Source organism: Lissotriton vulgaris, chromosome 2_1 (genome assembly GCF_964263255.1).
Source record: "Lissotriton vulgaris chromosome 2_1, aLisVul1.2, whole genome shotgun sequence".
Taxonomy (NCBI): domain Eukaryota; kingdom Metazoa; phylum Chordata; class Amphibia; order Caudata; family Salamandridae; genus Lissotriton; species Lissotriton vulgaris.
This window is the reverse complement of record NC_141687.1, coordinates 1,165,440,907-1,165,455,533: the sequence shown is the minus strand read 5'-3', so window position 1 is coordinate 1,165,455,533 and position 14,627 is coordinate 1,165,440,907. Positions and strand designations below refer to the sequence as shown.

The following is a 14,627-nucleotide window of genomic DNA, read 5'->3' as shown; positions in this document are numbered from 1 at the left end:
GTTTCGGTTGGCCACCAGGTAGTCTGTGCGCTCGCTCCACCAAAAAGAACGTGCTCAGTCCCCCGGGAGCCAAGTGTTCCAACACCAAGGTCTCAACGAACAGATCAGCAGCGTCTTCTTCGGCGCCCTCCGGCACACCGATAATGCGGACGTTCTGGCGCCGTGCCCGTCCTTCAAAATCATCGAGCCTGTGGGCAAGCAACGTGTTAGCGGCCTTCAGGTCCCGAACCTCCGATTGCACGTCGGACATATCGGTAGTCAGACTCGACGTCTTGATGTCGAGCGACTTGACTCTGTCGTTCGTCTTTCCGAGGTCGGCCCTGACAAGGTTGACTTCAAAGGTTGACTTCAATCGCCAACGTATCGACCTTGTGCGCCAACACTTCGTGCTGCTTATGCATTTCGGCCTTGATGCCCGCAATGGCCCCCATAACATCCCGGAGGGTAGGCTCAGCATCGTCCGGAGACACATCGCGCTGAGAGTCTTTAGTGCGGCCTGAAGCACCAGGCGATCCCTTCGGGAGGGAAAAACGTTCAGAGATGGTGGTCTGCGAGATGGAAGGTTTCCTGCTGACTCTCGGGGGCTTCCCTTTGTCCGGGTCGCCTCTGCCCGCCATGATGGGCGACGGGGGGATCGCAGCCCAGAGAGAGGTCCAACCAGCACCACCACTTCCAGACGGCAGAAGTCAGTATTCACCCCACCGTCTCATCAGAACGTCAGGCCGCTGGACAATCTGGTCTAGCCACCAGCGCAGACCGGGGCAGCTCCAATCCGCCCGAGCTGCCACCGTGTGGAAGCACCACCGTCCCCCTCGTAATGCCAGACTGTTATGGCGTCGTCGCCGCCAATCTTCACCACGGTGTAACTCAGCTCAGGAAACTCGGATCTTCGGTCGGAGAACGGGCCCCGCCTCAGCAACAGCACCGCAACAGATTCCCACTACTGTGGGACAGGATAGGTAGCAGGATCAATACGGAGGGTCGGAGGGTCTTAAGAGCTCCGAGATCACGAGGCCATCTTGGTTGCCCGCGAAGCTCCTCCTCCTAGACCACACTATTAAAGAACATTCCATTGCCCTTGACAGAACTGAAATGATTACCTTGAGTAAATTACCTTCAGCAAAATGAACAAGCTACTTACCTTGTGTAAGGCTCTTTCTAGTGGATCCTCTATTTAAGCACAGATCCATCTCCTTCATAACATCCCCAGGTAATAGACTGGGTGCAGATGTTTTCATAGCAGTTCTCTCACACGACACTTAGTTCCATCCCTGAATTGCCCACCAATGTCAGTTTCATGCTGACCCGGACCCTTGGACCTGGAGCACAAAACAAGTGGCAGTATCAATGTGCCGATCTCTAATTTGGGACCTTTTCAAATGGTAAAAAAGAGACCACTCTTGCAGATCAGGAAGTGGGAGGGCAGTGAGGATTTCACAGTTAGATAGAGTATCCACCAGAAACTGCATTACCAAAAGGTAAGGAACTAGTTCTTCTGATGAATACTTTAAACCGTAGAGTCATCACCTTTGAATAAGATACCAAAGAGGTGCCTCCCCAGTTGGAGGGTTTCTGGAGTGGGCTCAGACGAAGAGTCCTGAAGGACCGAAGAAACAAAATGACAGAACTGTTTAACCTGGCAGTCAAAGTAGTAGTGCTTCGTGAACATGTGCACTTTCGACCATGGTGTGGCCTGACAGATGTCAACGACGGTAAACATCCTTTACAACGCATGCGATACAACGCATGCCATTAACCCGCATTTTTACTCCACAAAATCTTTTTCAGCGCAGGGCTTTACACCGCAAACCATTACAATGCATTCTCCAAAGTAATGCCCCAGTGGAGTTAGAATTGTGTATTTCATTGTAAATGGGGAATGTGTTGTAATGGATTGCGTTGTAAAGCCCTGCTTTGTAAACTATTTTGCAGAGTAAAAAATACGGGGTAATGGCATGCGTTGTAAAAGCGTGCGGGGTAAAGTGTCCTATTCGTCAAGGACAGGCACTTCATATGACAGTGGAGTGGTGGCAGCCTCAGCCCTGATTGAATGGGCTCTCAAACCTTCCATAGGCAGCATTTATGGTCAATGCATAGCAGATCTTAATGCAAAGGCCTATCCACCTTGACAGAGACCTTTTCTGCACATCCTTTCATTTCTTTGCCCCAGAGAATGCCACAAAAAACTGATCGTTCACCAGATGCTCCTTAGTACAATTGTTGTAAAAGCTTAAGGCTCTTTTGGGATTCAGCTGCTGGAGTCCCTCCTCTTTTAAAAGGTGAGGCGGAGCAAAGAACATAGGGAGGGTGATGGGATTTCCCAATGTGAAAAGGAGTCCCAACTTGTCAAGAAGTCCTCAACACTAGCTTGTACGGAAAAAAAAGATGTGGGGCGGTTGCAACAAGAAAGGTTGGAGCTCACTTAGCAACAAGCTTAAGTCATCGCAGTGAGGAAAACGGTTCTGAGAGTCCGAATAGACAGTGAGCGCCTATGGTTTGGATTGAAGGGGTCCATATGAGGAACGGCAGGACCAAATTGAGATCCCACTGTGGCAACACAAACAGTTTGGGAGGGAGCATATATGCTTAACCTTTACTAAACCGCATCACACCAGGTGACTTAAAAAAGAACAGTTTGTCCAGTGAACACAAAAAGGCTCGAAGAGAAAACAAAAAAACTCTACTTGTGCCCACTGCAAGACCTTCTGGAAATTTACTGAAAAAAAAAGTTACGTGAAGTTATAGTCAAGCGAAAACATCATTTAAAAATACTATTTTAAACTCATAACAAACACTCAATCAATCAATCAAGACATTTATAGAGCGCACTACTTACCCGTAGGGTCTCAAGGCGCTTAAGGGGGGGGGGGGGTGCCGTTACTGCTCGAACAGCCAGGTCTTGAGTTTCTTCCTGAAGGAGAGGTGGTCTTGGGTCAGGCGCAGGTCGGTCGGGAGGGAGTTCCAGGTCTTGGCGGCCAGGTAGGAGAAGGACCTTCCTCCAGTTGTTGCTCTGCGGATGCGTGGGACGGCGGCGAGGGCGTGGCTGGCTGAACGGAGGTGGCGTTTGGGAGCGTAGAAGTTGATTCGGTTGTTGAGGTAGCTCGGGCCTTGGTCGTGTAGGGCTTTGTGTGCGTGGGTGAGGAGACGGAAGGTGATTCTTTTGTTGACGGGAAGCCAGTGCAGGTCTCTCAGGTGTCCGGTGATGTGGCTGTTTCGTGGGATGTCGAGGATGAGTCTGGCTGAGGCGTTCTGGATCCGCTGAAGTCTCTTCTGTAGCTTGCCGGTGGTTCCGGCGTAGAGGGCGTTGCCGTAGTCCAGTCGGCTGGTGACGAGGGCCTGGGTGACGGTCTTCCTGGTTTCCGTGGGGATCCACCAGAAGATCTTCCGTAGCATGCGCAGGATGTTGAAACATGCCGAGGAGACGGCGTTGACTTGTCTGGTCATGGAGAGGGAGGAGTCCAGGATGAAGCCCAGGTTGCGTGCGTGGTTCGTCGGTTTGGGTGCGGTGCCCAGGGCGGGGGGCCACCAGGAGTCGTCCCAGGCGGTGGGCGTGGAGCCCAGGATGAGGACCTCCGTCTTGTCTGAGTTCAGTTTCAGGCGGCTGGTCGTCATCCATTCGGCTAACTCCTTCATCCCTTCGTGCAGGTTGGCTCTGGCGGCGGCGGGGTCGTTGGTCAGGGAGAGGATCAGCTGGGTGTCGTCGGCGTAGGAGATTATGTTGAGGTTGTGTTGGCGTGCGATGGCCGCGAGGGGGCTCATGTAGACGTTGAAGAGGGTAGGGCTCAGCGAGGATCCTTGAGGGACGCCGCAGATGACTTCGGTGGCCTCTGACTTGTACGGCGGTAGGCGGACTCTCTGTGTTCTTCCGTCGAGGAAGGAGACGATCCATTCCAGTGCCTTCTCCTGGATTCCTACGTTGCTGAGGCGTTGCACTAGGGTGTGGTGGCAGACAGTGTCGAAGGCCGCGGAGAGGTCTAGGAGGATGAGGGCCGCTGTTTCTCCGTTGTCCATCAGGGCTCGGATGTCGTCTGTGGCGGCGATGAGGGCGGTCTCGGTGCTGTGGTTGGCTCGGAAGCCGGACTGCGAGGGGTCGAGGGATCCGTTCGTCTCGAGGAAGGCGGCCAGCTGCTTGTTGACGGTCTTCTCGATGACTTTGGCTGGAAACGGGAGTAGCGAGATAGGGCGGTAGTTCTTGAGTTCGGTGGGGTCTGCTGTAGGTTTCTTGAGAAGAGCGCTGAGTTCGGCGTGCTTCCAGCTCTCGGGGAAGGTGGCGGTGTCGAAGGAGGTGTTGATAATGTCCCGAAGGTGGGGTGCGATGACAGCGTCGGCCTTGTTGAAGACGTGGTGAGGGCAGGGGTCGGTCGGAGATCCGGAGTGGACGGAGTTCATCATGCGGACGGTGTCTTCGGTGCTGATCGGAGTCCAGGCTCGGAGGGTGGTGGTGGGTGGTGTTGCTGTGGTCCTGGCGTGCGTCGGTTGGGTGCTGAAGCTGTTGTGTATGTCCGCGATCTTGTTGTGGAAGTAGGAGGCGAGGGAGTTGCAGAGGTCTTGCGAATGGGTGATGTCGTTGTTTCCTGCGCTGGGGTTGGATAGCTCTTTCACGATGTTGAAGAGTTCCTTGCAGTTGTGTGCGTTGTTGTCCAGTCGGTCCTTGAATGCAGGGTTCTTGGCGGCGCGGATGAGTTGGCAGTGCTTCCGGGTGGCGTGTTTGAGGGCGGTCATGTTGTCTGGTGTAGGTTCCTTTCTCCAGACTTTCTCGAGGGCTCGGCAGTTCTTCTTGGAGCTCTTGAGTTCGTCGGTGAACCATGGGGCTTTCTTGCTGCCGGGTCTGCTGGGCGGGGTCCTCAGGGGGGCGAGTTCGTCCGCGCAGTTGCTGATCCACTTCGAGAGGTTGTCGGCGGCTTGGCTGGGGTTCGCTGAGCTGGCCGGTGGGTGCTGGCTCAGGGAAGCGGCGAGCTGGTCGGCTGTGATCTTGTTCCAGCTTCTGCGGGCAACCTGTTGCTGGTGGTGGTGGATCGTCGTTCTTTTGAAGGTGAAGTGTACGCACCTGTGGTCCGTCCAGTGAAGTTCTGTGGCGTGGCTGAAGGTGATGTCTTTGCTGGATGAGAAGACTGCGTCGAGTGTGTGTCCGGCGAGGTGGGTGGGGGTGTTCACCAGTTGCTTGAGTCCGAGGTTGTCGAGCAGGGTGCTGGTGTTGCGGTCGTTGTTGTTCTCCAGGTGGAAGTTGAGGTCCCCCAGGAGGATGTAGTCGGCGGAGGGGAGGGCATGCGGGCTGATGAAGTCGGCGATGTCCTCGCTGAATTGAGTGCGTGGTCCCGGGGGTCGGTAGATCAGGGTGCCTCTGAGGGTGGTCCTTGGGTCGGTGTGGATCTGGAAATGTAGGTGTTCGGCGGTGGTTAGGGTGTTGTCGGTGCTGGTCGTGATTCGGATGGTGTTCCTGTGGATGATGGCGATGCCTCCTCCCATCTGGTTGGCGGTGCGGTCCCTCCGGGTGATCTTGTAGCCCTCTGGGATGGCGATGGCGATGTCGGGCGATGAAGAGGCGTTCATCCAGGTCTCCGTGATGAAGGCAACGTCAGGGGCTGTGGCGTCTAGGAGGTTCCAGAGTTCGATGGCGTGTCTGTGGACGGAGCGGGTGTTGAGGAGGATGCACTTGAGGTGGTGGCTGTTGGTGTTCGGCTTGGCAGGTGCTGGTGCCGGGCAGGTCCGGATGCAGGTGAACTTGCAGGCGTGGCAGCTGAAGAGTCCGTGGGTTCGTCTCGGGGTGGCTTGGTAGCATCCTGGGGGTCGGCCGGTGTTGAGTGCGATGAGGGTGGCGGCGTTGTACGTCAGGCGGGAGGGCCGGGGTCGTCGAGGGCCAGGGGTCCGGGCACTGGGCGCAGTCCAGGCGCGGACGGGCGCAGACGGGCTTACCTTTGGCGCGCCTTCGGCGCACAAACGGCGCGCCCGCTGCGCGTTCGCACGGTCGCCATATATATAAAATTCACCAGTTGTATTTACTTGAAACAACTCTAAATATCGTACTTGCCTTGCACTGCTTGTGACCTCACACGTTGCATCACTCATGATTTGTTCTAAATACATCATTGATAACATCACTGGTGATATTAGAAATTACATCATTGATGACAACACTGCATAGCAAGTGCACAAGTTATAACTACTTAATTTAACTATAACTGGTGAATTTCAGTGTTTTTGTGTGAGTTTAAAACTTTTTTTTCTAACTGACATTTGCACCTAACTTTTGTGTCACTTTAACCTTCGTTTTTTTCAGGGAATTTCTACGTTTTTTTTAATGTAAAGTAAGATATTACCATACCTAACTATGTCACTTTCACCTTTGTTTGAACATATGCCAGTTGTTAGGTGATAGCTGATGGAATAATTTAATAAGGCCTGCATTAAGAGAGGGAAGATAATTCCAGTTGGATCCATATCCCGACCTACAGGCCCATCCGAATGATAAGCTTAGTGGGAGCATGGGAACTCAATGGCATTTCACCAGAGATTTCACCTGAGGTCATCAGGTGAAATACCAGGCCAAAATGTGTTGGCACGTTAAATACAAATCCTGAATGTTATGCCCCAAATCTCAGAATTCCCGTTAGTTCCCCTCCACCTCAGTAACAAGAACCCTGAGTAACAATAATTCTGGGAGAAAGGCATTACATAATGTAGCAACATGTAAGAAGGGACCCCCTCAGAAAGGTACGTTGTGGCCCAGGAACAGAGGGGAACAAGCAACAATTCTAATGTAAAGACGTTCCTGCAATGGCCTTCTAATTCAATTACACAATTATGTTTATAAATATCCAAACCAGGTGACAAAAGATAGATAAAATACTGAAATTATTCAAAACATATACAAATTTATTTTTTCTCTTTTTATCTTTTAGTTCATATAAGTTCTGTTATCAATCAGAAATCACAAGACAAAAATGTTTCAATTCATATCAAAAATTTCAGGACAGGTACAGTTGAGTCATAAATATCTGCAACAAAAAAACATAAAACATACAACATACAGAACTATTTAGTAATACCCCTTGGTAACACCCATATCTCTCAACACACTCACGTGCTAACAATCATACCACACTCAAACTACAAACTAGGATGGTGAAAGGAACTGCTGCGGGAGCCTTAAGTCACATCTTGGCCCATTTTTTAGCATTGTCATCTTGCTAAATATTAATTCAGTTCCTTTCACCATCCTAGTTTGTAGTTTGAGTGTGGTATGATTGTTAGCACGTGAGTGTGTTGAGAGATATGGGTGTTACCAAGGGGTATTACTAAATAATTCTGTATGTTGTATGTTTTATATTTTTTTGTTGCAGATATTTATGACTCAACTGTACCTGTCCTGAAATTTTTGATATGAATTGAAAAATGTTTGTCTTGTGATTTCTGATTGATAACAGAACTTATATGAACTAAAAGATAAAAAGAGAAAAAATAAATTTTTATATGTTTTTAATAATTTCAGTATTTTATCTATCTTTTGTCACCTGGTTTGGATATTTATAAACATAATTGTGTAATTGAATTAGAAGGCCATTGCAGGAACGTCTTTACATTAGAATTATTACATAATGTAGCTTCACTCATGATTTTTGTTTCTTTTTAGAAAATATTTAAACCGATGCATGTTTAGTTGTCAGCAGACAATGTTCTTAGTGTGACATCCAATAATGTTGCTTTAGATTCTCAACACTCATACCACCCACATTATCTGTGTGGCATGAATAGGAATTTATATCACACTGTATTACATCCTTAGTCTCTCCAAAACCACTCCTAAGCAACCCTAACACAGTAACAAAAAGAATCAGAAAAAGATAAGCGCTGTTAAAATAGCATGAGCAGGCTTACAGCGTGCTTCTGGTATTTTTGTGTAATATTTTGGTCACAGGTTTCATTTCAGACCAGGACAAACTAAGCTCTTCATTTTTCAGAGGTCAAGTACTGTAAAATGGCAAGACCATACATGAATGGTATATGAAAAGCAAATCATTCGTATGTGTATAATTACCTTACTTCCAGGCTTTGGTCCCCTCTTTTTTGGCAGCTTCAAAGGCTCCACTATAGACGTGGAGGCACAGGAGACTAGGTGATGGAGAAGACCCTTGGGCGTTCGTCCACGCCTCTTGTCGATCTTATAGACTTGTTGCTGCGGTGGATGAACTCTGATGGTCCTTGCACTACTTTGCATGCTGAGCTTTTCAGAGCATATATCAGAGGCAGTGATGGGGCTTTTTGGAACCACAACTGTAAGGGAAAATAAGACGAAAGATAAAAGATTAACATATTTACAAAGACCCAGTATTAATACTGTTCTATTCCCAACTACAAACCTGTCAGAAACACAGTTCACTCAGCCTGGTAAACAGCCCTTTCAGAGAAAGCATTGGCAAAGCCAATAAATCTTGGCAATCCGAGAACTATAGACGTTGTCAAAGTTAATGGCACATTAGCGCAGCCATGCGCACTTGGTGCCAGGTAAGGCCTGCCCTCCTCACAGCGTCACCAGTGGAGCGTACAGCTGCGGTCCGTGCAGGTAACAGCAGTGGGGTTGTAGGGCTGGGCAAGGGGGGATTTTGAGGAATGATGCAGAGTGGAAATTATTTCTTTATTTAATTTTCCCTCGACATCGTCCCTCAAAATACCCCCTTTCCCGGCCCCACCTCTGTTACCTGCACCATCCGCGGCTGGGAGCGTATAATGTGCCCGCGCCCCTACAGGGGCCTGAGCACTGAAAGCAGCGCAGCAGACACGCATCAGCATAGAGAAGAGACATCTCTGCAGAAGTTCTACGCTTACAAATGGCATCATGTAATAACAATGTGTAATGATCCAAGGGAGGCAGTTGAGTAGGTTGAGATAGGTTTAATTAATGGCATACAGAAACAGCCAACCAGTTCAGTTGAAGTCTTAGGTAAAGATGATTCCCTAGTGGAATGCACCACAAGAGCATAGCAAGGTTCTAAGAATACACAGGAGTCATACTTAAAGAGACAAGGTATAAATAAACATTACAAAACAAGCCTAGAATATTACATCATCTCCTTTTCTTAACAGAATAAAAAAACAGGAGAAAAGCAGCGATAGGTAATAGTCTAATTACAAAAAGTATTCATAAACTTATTCTCTAAATCTTGAAGGTCTATTTACAATACGAGAGCTCTTCCTGGTACCTGTGCCAGAAGAGGAAGTATTGTCACGCACAGAAGCATTAGAGGGACCTTCAGAAACATGTGAGGAGGAATTAGCTTTAGAAGAGTCAGGGACAATTTTAGCAACTCTGTTGAGATTCCACCAGAAACCTCCTTCAACTTGTATGGCATTGCCTGTGACCTTAACAACTTTAGCGGGAGGTCCAAACTTGCTTTCCCCTTTGCTAACATGCCCAGACTTCCTAATCCGTACAAAATCCCCAACTTCCAAAACACTCTCTTTTGTTCCTTTCCTCACATCAAAATATTCCTTTTGTTTGGACTGGGCGATTAAGACATTACTTTTAACAATGGACATGAGACTAGAAACATCTGAAGTTGACTTAAACCATTTGGACATCCACCCAGGACAAAATGAAGTGTTGGGCTTCCGACCTCTCATTAACTCGAAAGGAGAGATCTTGGTGGAGGAGTGAGGGGTGGTTCTGTAAAACCAAATCATGCTCTTCAAAGCTTTACTGACCTCAACATTGCTACATCTAGCCCACTTCACACAGTCACCAACGACTCTGTTCATCCTCTCAACAAGTCCGTTCCCTTGAGGATGATAAAGGGAACTCTTGACATGCTTGACGCCAGACTTGGAGAGAAACTCAATAAACTCATGGCTCACAAATTGTTTCCCATTGTCGGAAACCAGCACTTCAGGAAACCCTTCCCTGCTCCATACATCACAAAGGAACTCAATAACATTTTTGGTATCAGCATCTTTAGTTAGTTTAAACTCTGGCCATTTGGAAGCATAGTCAACTAAGACCAAAATGAACCTGAAACAACCACTGAGCACGGAATAGGGACCCATTATATCAATGCCCAGTTTAGCCCAGGGACGATCTGGACATTCAACTGGCATAAGAGGAGGAACCCACGTCTTGAGACTCTTATCAGAAGACTTGCATATACAACATTCTGCAACAAAACAGTCAATATCTGAATCCATGGCAGGCCACCAGAACATCTCGCGAATTCTACGTTTGGTGAAGGAACAACCTAAATGACCCTCATGAGCTTTGGCAATTATGTCTTTCCTAAAGGCAAAAGGAGGGATAATTTTGTCATTCCGTAATAGAATGCCATCCTCAATGGAAATCTCATGTCCAACTTTAGAAAAGGGTTGAAGAGCAGCAGACAACACTTTTTCACGTGGCCAGCCCACCTTGACAAAGTTGCAAACATCTTGAAGAATACTATCCTTATCAAAAGCCCTTCTCCACTCGACTTCAGAACAAACTTGTAACTCAGGAATGTCCACACAAGCAACTAAGCAATCATCACAATCTTCATCAATAAGATTAGAAAATGGAATGTCGACATCGTCGTCACACACAGTGGGAGGAAAACGAGACAAGAAATCAGCCCTTACGTTTTTCCCTCCAGCAATATGCACAACATCAAAATTGTATTGTAAGAGCCTAGTGACCATTCTTAAAATCCTGGGTGTACAACACTTGGTAAGACCACCACCTAAGATGTTAACTAAAGGTTTGTGGTCAGTTTGAAGTAAAAAACGCGTACCCCAAATGAATGGTCTAAATTTCTCAATGGCCCAAGAGCAGGCCAAAAGCTCCTTCTCTATCACAGAGTATTGAATCTCGGCCGATCTCAACACTCTTGAAGCAAAACTGATGGTTCTTTCCACACCGCCTTCATTTTGTGTTAAAGTGGCACCAAGACCGACACAACTTGCGTCAACAGTGAGACAACAGGGTAACGCAGGATCAAAGGGTTTAAGTACAGAATCAGACATGAGGGAAGCTTTCACCTTTTCAAAGGCTAGGACACACTCTTCGCACCAAACGAATTTGACTCCTTTTCTCAATAAATTACTGATAGGACGTACAATAGTCGCATAATGGGGAATAAACCTGGAGTAGTATTCACAAATACCTAGAAGAGATTTAACTCCAGTTTTATCAGACGGAGTAGGGGCTTTAGAAATTGCGTCTAAAAGTCCAGGTCTAGGCTTAATTCCATCTTGCGTCAAAATGTGACCGAGATACTCAACTTCCGTACACAAGAATTTGCATTTTTCAAGTTTCAAAACAACACCATGATCTTGAAATAAACTAAGAACATTATCTAGAACACAATCATGAGAACCAACGTCTTTGCCAAAGATTAACACATCATCTTGGAAGACTGTTACACACTTGACACCTTGCAAAATATTACCCATGACTCTCTGAAAGACCGAAGCGGCCGACGCTAGGCCAAAGGGCATGCGTTTATACTGAAATGTACCCAAAGGGGAAATAAAAGCAGTAATGTGACGGGAATCGGGATGTAGCTCAACCTGGTGGTAGGCACTGGCTAAATCAAGTTTTGTGAAGAACTTTGCTCCTTTGGTAGCTGCGAAAAGATCGTTAATGCGGGGAAGGGGATGAGAATCTACCCAAATCTCCTTGTTGACTGAGCGAAGGTCAACACAGACCCTAAGTTTGCCATCCCTCTTACGGGCTACGACCAAAGGCGAAAGCCAAAGAGAGGACTCAGTAGGTTCAATCACACCACACTCACATAGCATTTCCAGTTCTTTCTTCAAATCATCTCTGACACTGAAAGGTACACCCCTAAGTTTGTGTTTGACAGGTGTTGATCCTTCTTTTACAATGATCTTGTGCTTAAAGCCTTTTATTTTGCCCAATTTTGAACTAAAAACGGAGGGAAACTTGCATTTGAGCATTTCTAGATAATCAGAACATGTAGCAATAAAAACTTGTTCCCTCGCACCAGGTTTAAGTGTCATTCCAAAAAGACCCTGATGGAACCAACCCAATATGTTGAGCCCTTTAATAGCAACATAAATTTTCCCTCTAATCTTCCTTCCCTGAAAACATAAGATGTCTTCAAAGAAGCCAAGGAGACTAATCCTCCTCCCTTCGTAAGACACAGGAGCACGGTCTGGAGGAAGAAGAGGACGAGAGTTACTCCAAGTAAAGTCAAATAAATCCTTGTCAATCATGGTGATTTTAGCACCAGAATCTACAAGGAGTTTCAAAATTTTGTCACCGACCGTCACCTCAATGATGGGGTCAACACAGGAATCAGGATCACCTTCAATTATTGATTCATCAGGAAAATCAGAAACAACTCCAATAGTTATCTCAGAATCTGAAGACGAATCAGAATCCACAACACCCACAACAGGTTTATCAAAACTTTTCTTGTATTTCAATTTTAAGCAGACCTTAGCAAAATGTCCCAACTTTTTACAATAGTTGCACACCACGTTGGAAGCAGGACAAGAGGAACCTTTAAGATGTTGGGGGTTGCCACATCTTATGCACATTTGAGAGGAAACAGTTTTATTCCAAACTTTACCTTTAGAGGAATTCGTTAGAGATTTTCTTTTGTTGAACTTGGAAGAAGAATTTAAACTTAAAGCATTTATAGGTTCAATAACTTTGTCTTCAAGTTCTCTGAGAGACACCATGGATGTTTCAACACTTTTCGCTAATTTAATGGTGTCATCCAAAGACGGATCACTCAATGCTAACAACTTTTGTCTAATGTTTTTATCCTTGCAATGGCACACAAACTGATCCCTTATAAGTTGTTCATTGAAGTTCTCAAATTTACACTCAGATGCCAATCTGCGTAAGATAGAGATATAAGTATCAATATCTTCGGAATCAGCTTGTTTTCTCTTAAAGAAAGTGTGTCTACGAACCATAAGATTAGGCTGTTTATCGAAACGTATTTTGAGTTTCAGAATGGTGTCACTATATTCATCAGAAACGACACCTTCAGTAATAGGTAGGTCAGGAAGGTGTTTGTAGACAGACCTGCCCTCAAAGCCTAGTGAGTGTAAAAGAAGACATTTCTTTCTTTCAGGTCGAAATCTAGATGCCCCAATAGCTCCTAGATAATTCTCAAAAGCATCATGCCAGATTTCCCACCTTATAGAAGGTTCGCCAGGAGTTTCCAAGAAGGCTGGAGGTGGATTTACTGATTGTAAGGTAGACATGACTTAATGATAAAATTAATGAGATTAGAAAAAAAAAAATACAGTGAGTAGTATAAGTAGAAATGTGAGTCAGTGGTGTGTGCCAGTGTAAACTAAGAGAACAAATGTCAAGTAAATAGAACAAACGTTAAACAGTACTTTATGTTCGTACAATAAACAAAGGAGCTGTGTACATCAGCGAGTGTCCAGGAAAAGCTGTGTACATAAATACGTCGAAAGCGGAAACTGTGCGCTTAAATAACTTGAAAACAGGAGCTGTGCGCATCAGCGAACAAATGGTTGCTAAGCAATGAACGCTGTGCGCATCAGCGGTGAATGCGCGAAAATGAAGATAAGAGCTGTGCGCATCAGCGGTGAATGCACAAAGAATGTTGAGTACGTAATAAAGGCGAGTGGTAGGACCAATGCCGAGGGTTAAAACATCCGTCCAATGAAAATGAACAATGGAAGACGTGAGGACGTATGACGCTCTTCACAAACGTGCTGACATGGAGGCTGAGGTAGACGTCACAGGATTGCACACGGAAAAGGAATGCAGGCGATCGAAGTTCCAGTGACAGAATGGCACGAGGTACGTAATGTAATTTTTTGAATTGACAACGGTAAAAGTCAGAACAGAGCAAAATGTCAGAAAAGGAAAATAAAGTAGAGGTCCGAGTAACCACAAACGATGAAAACACAGACGAAGGAAAGAAAATAAATAGTCTTACAGTTTAAGTGGTCTTCGTTTGAAGTCGGTAGATTCAGTGAAACGAAGGATGTGGTACACGAAGATCCTTTCTGAAATCTGATGTGGTACTCGAAGATCCTTTCTGAAATCTCTATAGATGTAGACACTTTCAAAACAGCAGGGAAATACCACCGTGACTGTAGAAAGCCCGCCTGATGATTCCGTGTGGAAGTAGGAAATGCCGACTCGATCCTGAAAGTGACGGGTGGTCAACGATGGCAGGAACGAAGCTCTATCTCTTGATGGCCAGGCCCAAGGGTATTACACAGCACGCATCGTCGCCAATAAATTTATGTAATGATCCAAGGGAGGCAGTTGAGTAGGTTGAGATAGGTTTAATTAATGGCATACAGAAACAGCCAACCAGTTCAGTTGAAGTCTTAGGTAAAGATGATTCCCTAGTGGAATGCACCACAAGAGCATAGCAAGGTTCTAAGAATACACAGGAGTCATACTTAAAGAGACAAGGTATAAATAAACATTACAAAACAAGCCTAGAATATTACACAATGTTATTTACATTAGTTGGCTTAATGTAAGCAATAGTTTTTTTATTACTGTGGTATCCCTGCATGCATGGAACAATGTATATGTTCTGACTGGGTGTGTTTGTTTCCACTATATATTTCTTGTTACATCATGTGAAAGAGATTAAAAAAAGGTTTATAAAGGAAATGTATGTTGGTAAATCTAA

At 46.2% G+C, this 14,627-nt stretch overlaps 1 protein-coding gene across 2 annotated transcripts in view; it reads right to left on the bottom strand.

Moving 5' to 3' along the window:
- SCMH1 (Scm polycomb group protein homolog 1) overlaps window positions 1–14,627 on the bottom strand; it is a 413,339-nt gene that overhangs the window by 145,657 nt on the left and 253,055 nt on the right. For both annotated transcript variants that reach the window (XR_015308461.1, XM_086956860.1), the window contains exon 9: window positions 8,036–8,271. Coding sequence is in view for 1 of the 2 variants with exons in the window: in XM_086956860.1 (XP_086812986.1) it covers window positions 8,036–8,271 (236 nt within the window). In the remaining variant the exon portion in view is untranslated. The remainder of the gene's footprint in view (window positions 1–8,035; window positions 8,272–14,627) is intronic.